The following is a 5,938-nucleotide window of genomic DNA, read 5'->3' as shown; positions in this document are numbered from 1 at the left end:
CGTGTGCGCCATGAGTCTTAAAAACGAGTAAACCACGTCTGAACCAATGCAAAAACAGTACTGCAAGTCTTTAGTGAAAATTTATTGGAGAAAACTGAAAAGATCACATGGCTTGCGATCAATTAATCATGTAACATCATTCGCCTCCAGGTTCATCTAACCCGGGTAAACAAGGGGGGGTAGTTCACCGTTTCCACCGTAGCCTGAGAAAAAAAATAAAGACAAGGAAAATTAGTCAGTTATCCGGCTGCACTAAAAAAAGAACAAACATACTTCTATGTGACCTACACATATTTTGGTGCTATTGACGTACAAATTCTACGGGGTAAATGGCTTCGTTTGATAGATACTTGAAATCAATTTTTAAATTGGCCTTTCTTGAGCAGTAATCTCCAAAACGGCAATGAACTTATGGAACTATAGAGGAAAATGTCGGTAGCGTAGATGGTCGTTGGTTTGTTCGCCGATTGCAAACTTTTCATCACCAGTCAAGGTGACATCATCAATGCGTTACTGAGGAGCTTAGTGGTGCGTAGTGGTGGGTTAGTGGTTGTGGTTAGTGGCACAACCACTTTTTGATTATCGCTGAATCATTTTGATCTCTATTCTCGCTGTTGACCATAAAACATCCGTGTCTGGAACTCCTAGTCCTGAAGCGTGGGTTCACTTTTCTTTTCCCCTCCCATCTCACCCTCAATATAAACACGAAGCATCCATTTCTACACAGCTCCAACTCGAAGTACAACAATAAAGGCTGTGCTTCAGCCTACCTCCTAGACGAGAGCTAAAAAAACGTAGTGAGGACAAACCGATCCTTGTAACCATCACGCATCTACAAGAGTCCTACATTATTCAGAGGGGTTCTCTCTGCATCAATTAGCTTCCGCGACGTTATAGATATGTTGAAATATGTTGAAATATTGACTGAGAAAATGTCAACAAGACTTACCGTAGTTGTAATATTGGTTATTGTAGCCTCCTGTAAAGGCAATCATTTTGAAGTTATATGACACATACTAGAGGAAATATGCAGTGGTACTTTTGCGCAGGCTCAGAGTACACACTACAATGCTTGACCCGCTCATTTAATGTTGGATAATTCGATAAACTATCCGTGACAGTCCGTTTGTTTGGAGTAGCAAAGCCAATACGTCTTGCCTTGTGTACAAGTGAGGAGTAGTCTATAGGCCGAATGGATCAGAAAATAAATATAAACCGATCAAAACGCTCAATTTCGGAGTATTAACTGACCGATATACTATTACATGTTAGAACGCTAGGGGTTGACTTCACTGAAACCGATCGTCCGATATGGTTTATGTGTCCAGAGCCACAATGTCTTCGTTGAATTTAACGCCTAACTCATTCTGTTCAAGTTCGCCCAAGGTTCGTTTGTTTCAACAGAAACAATCGTTCAGTCTTCATTTTTGAAGGGTGTGAATTACTGCAGTGATTTTATTTCAGCTGTTTTGGTGTGAGTCTAGTGCAAGCGTACTCTGAAAACAAATGTAAACTCCTAGTCTTTGTGTATGTAAAACTAGCCTAAATAAGCGGTTGATCTAAGGAGCTACTTTCTCCTTCTATTTTCTCTGTAAGCGACAGCTCATAAGGACGGCAGATAATTCTTCATAAAAAAATCAGTCCATGTTTGATAAAGCATCGTACGTTCTAGAAAATCAACCAAGGACAACAGTACCTTCCAAGGGAAATTCATTCGAGAGGGCCAACATATTGAAATGTTCCGCCATTCGGCGCTTTGAATTTTGATGCGAAACTAGTGACACTCGTGCTCATTTGTGGCGTCCTTCAGTAATTTCACACAGATCATTCCAACAGTGAGTATCTACTTGGTTAATACGGGGGACCACTATTGTAACCTTCACTTGATCTTCAGAGCGTTAATTTTCTTGACTGACTGATACCCTAAGTGAAATAGTTAATATGATGGACAAACACTAACTTGCTGGGTCTACTGAAAACCTCTCAGGGAGCTAAATCGGCATTCTGTTACAATTTCGTAACAATGAGGTTGGCGTCATTTTGTTTTTGGGAGCTGCTTTTCTCTCTGGTCGAATTATATCTGATGTTAGAATGATTCATGTGCCATGCTGACCGCGGATTACTTAAAAGATGTAGACGCACTTCCAGACACGTTGCCGGAATTTTTTAAAATTTTTACATTGGTCAAATCGACTCAGTAAATTTGTTTTTCCGACAAGCAACCTGGTTTAAATGATTCGACCGGAAAACCAAATTTTCAGCAGCGACTGTGAAGTTCTGCGGTGAAGTTCTCCGGTGTAAAGTTCTTCGGTGAAAAAAATGGCTGCACACTAGAATATGTGGAACTAGTGTAGCAGGACAGACCATTGAAAGGTATTTGGACTGTGCATTATCTGTCCCACCAGCGACATACGGTCAAGCTCAAAACAAAAAACGTAAATGCAACTATATAGCCTATTCACAGCCAGGTTGAGATCATACAAGACTCATTCGAACAGAAATCGTCCCTCACCGCGTTTTGAATAAGTTGCCAAGCTTTTTGGTCAAATTCAAATTAGATGAGCCAACCACTTTTTAATCATGAACTATAGGCAGCGTACCGTATCCACTGTTGTATGAATTGTAATAGCTCGTGTCTGGTCCACCTGAAAGTGTGGAAATAGGTACCACTATAAGGTATTTACGTAATCGGGTACGAGATTTGCTAGAATACACTTTTTCTGATTGGGAGATATGAAATATTGTTATAGTCTATGTTGTTCACCCGGTGAAAAGGAGGAGTGATGACACGTTATGTCGTCTCAATATGTAACTAAGTTCCTCTTGTGTTTACTTTGATCCAGCAAGTTGTTTGTCATGATGGCTGTAATGATTATATCGGATGAAAAATCAATTTTCGTTGCTCCAGTTGGTGTTCAAATGCCTTCACTCCAGACGTTAAGAGAAACAAACGGCACATTTCTTAGTTAACACCGCCTAAGGATACCAAAATATTGAGATAGGTGAAGAATGTTACATCCGTATTCCCGGCATCGTCACCTGTTATGTGGTAGAAAAACCAACCAGTTAAGGAACAGTTTAGCAGAGCGTTTTCTTTCACTAAGGTAAAGACCAGGTGGAAAAGTGAAGGTGTGATATTTTGAGCAGGTTTTATGGGATTCCTGATTTAACTGACTAGCACTAATGAGCCGTCACTCGAATGCATGTATTAAGTTCACTGTAGTCATCGGACCAGTGACTCTACCAGAAACTTTGTTAGTCCAAATTTTACACACATCTCTAATTCATCATTACTGATTACTCTCTTTTAAAGTTGTAGTAAGTCTGGTTATCTTTTTGGGAAACTGAGTAGCAAAAGTCTCCCACTGCACCAGAATTTTCAAAGCAAACAAAGCGTTTTGTTGCTTGGTAACTAAACAGTTGGGCGGACGCTTGACAAATCAGTTGTCTTTCTCATTATTTCATTGAAAATATTTTAACCAAGATAAAAACAAATTGCTGACCGTCTTCTTGATGTGCGAACTCACTTGTTGAGGTCCTGTAGCCGTCATTAGAAGAATACGATCCTGTTCGGAGAAAAAAAAGTGAAACTAGTATTATTTGTGACAATTTTGTTTTCGATCTTTTGATTTGTCTCACTGTAATTGGAGAGCTTTGGGCCAAATTCAGCATAAACCGTCAAAAAGGATCCATAAACTAAACCGCTTCGGTGCCTAGCTGTCACAACGCCTACAGGGGGCACGAAGGTACAGAATCTATCAGGTTGAGCAAACTTACACAGTACCGGTCCAGATACCAAGATTGGGTTCAAACCACGATCAGTAATCTCGCATTCCAAACACTGATCTACTTCTAGCAAAATGGATTCATGACACTTCTCGATAACTATACAGAGGAGGTAGTGTTTCCCAGCAGTCGTTTGATCTTATATGAAAGATTTGCTTTATCTTTCTCTACAGTAAACCAATCCTAATGCAGCAAGGATGAGCGCATGCATCTCCACGATAACTATACAGAGGAGGTAGTGTTTCCCAGCAGTCGTTTGATCTTATATGAAAGATTTGCTTTATCTTTCTCTACAGTAAACCAATCCTAATGCAGCAAGGATGAGCGCACTGCATCTCCATAGCGTTTGCCCAAAAACTATCAGAATACTTTCGTTTCAAATTTCGTTTTCAAACAAAAGATGTCAGTACCTAGTCATTTAGGCGTCTGTATGGCCGATAGTCGGTAGAATAAAATGCGGTTGTGCCCAGCCTCATTTAGGCAATCCTTATCTTCCGTTTGTAGGCTGAGCACTTATGGAGACTTACGCTCAGTTACAAATAAATCGGAATGTAACGACTTTGCAGCACACCCCTGAGTAACCTGCCTTCCCGTGATGTAGGAGGCCCAACAACAGTTTTCATATGAAGCTACTTTTGAAACAGAATTAGATTTTGGTTTTCCCTGGTTGCGAAATCCTTTATCAGCAACAAATTTGTCTTCCAAATCCCGTGGCGCTAATCCTATATGTGGACACCGAGTTTTGTGTGGAATTCCAGTGGAGGAAGACAGATTGCCAAATAGCATCCAGCACATTTTGAGATACACTCATATAGGAGACGAAGCAGAGGAATACTAGCTTGAAAGAACATATCTCATTTTTTACGTAAATATAGATATAGAAATTTATCTTCGCCGTAAATCCTGTCACTTTGGGACTCGCCATCACGGAGGTACCAGAACAAAAGAATAATATGAGATCTCCGTAGGGTTATCGTGGGAATTCATGAAATACTTGGATATGCTACGATTGGTAAGATAAGAGATACAAACAACAATCCCAAGATGCTGAAGAATCTCTCTTTAAAAGGAGTCGGACTGCTTATAGACGGATATATCCTCCAGAAACTGCTCCCATGGTTTATGGCGTCTTTATCGACTGATTTTAGGCTGCCAACACGCATCTTAACGCGACCTTCTCAAAACATACATCAATACGTTTCTGAGCAATCTTGGCAGCTATCTCGCACCGGAGCTCGGTTTGATACCGATCTTCAATCGGACAAAAATATGGTGCTTTCGTTCACTTTGACAGATGTTTTAAACCGACACGAAAAGCGAGTAATTTTGTCCCTGATATTTATTCAACTTGACCATAATTATTATCTCCCCCCCCCCTAGACGACGCCTAAACCATACCACGTCCAGCCATGTTCTGCATGTTGTTCGGACTGATATCTGCAACGTAGGATGCTCAGGCAATGTACGACTCATGAGCAAAGATGCCTACAAGAGCAATCCTTACTATCATCAACTTGTCCGCCTGAAGCATCTACAAAGGTCGGGGCTCAGTTGGGCAAGGAAACCAACCTGTTGTTTGACTGCTACGCTTTTTGGGTAAAAACACTTTACTCGTCTGCCCAGATCGTCTCAAAGTAGGTGTGTTTCACTTGGTTTTAGATCTACACAATGCCTCAGGAAAAATTCGATCGATAACTTTTTGAAATGTGAGGCTGCGCAAGAGAGATGAACAACTATATGACACTGGATACAGATGCATACGAGTATGTTGGAAATACTAGCGCAAATTTACAAGAGATTTCAGCGCGGAACACTAGTAAAATGTGAAGTTTTGAATTGAACACAATCGGTGGTCCCGTAACGGGATTCACTTCTACACTGCGTGGCAATAAACTGTTGAACTCGCCGAGTGAGTGGATTATTTCTACTATTCACCTAGCTGGATTTAAGACATACGCGGAATATAAATATCATTAAGCCGGCAAAAGAAAGTGTTCTTATGCCAAACGAAAGGGGAGCGATGCTTTAGGGAAAACCTTCAACGCCACTGTAAGTTATCAGACGTTCGATCGCCACATGTGGAATAACTATTTTTTCAGCATGTAGGACGCCATCCAACATATTCCGGAAGGCATCCGTTTAAGATCAAATG

The 5,938-nt window shown here is 40.7% G+C and overlaps 2 protein-coding genes across 2 annotated transcripts in view; one reads left to right on the top strand and one right to left on the bottom strand.

The window, feature by feature from the left end:
- Positions 1–5,938, top strand: part of T265_03436 (hypothetical protein) — a gene marked incomplete at both ends in the record, with an annotated part of 96,065 nt that overhangs the window by 29,215 nt on the left and 60,912 nt on the right. The gene's annotated exons all lie outside the window — the stretch shown is intronic.
- The window catches only part of T265_03437 (hypothetical protein), a gene marked incomplete at both ends in the record, with an annotated part of 21,818 nt that overhangs the window by 4,274 nt on the left and 11,606 nt on the right, over positions 1–5,938 (bottom strand). The window contains 2 exons of the mRNA XM_009167921.1: positions 162–203; positions 3,528–3,566. Coding sequence (XP_009166185.1) covers positions 162–203; positions 3,528–3,566 — 81 coding nt within the window. The remainder of the gene's footprint in view (positions 1–161; positions 204–3,527; positions 3,567–5,938) is intronic.

This window comes from Opisthorchis viverrini, assembly GCF_000715545.1.
Source record: "Opisthorchis viverrini unplaced genomic scaffold opera_v5_49, whole genome shotgun sequence".
Classification (NCBI taxonomy): Eukaryota; Metazoa; Platyhelminthes; class Trematoda; order Opisthorchiida; family Opisthorchiidae; genus Opisthorchis; species Opisthorchis viverrini.
This window is presented reverse-complemented; position numbering and strand designations above follow the sequence as displayed.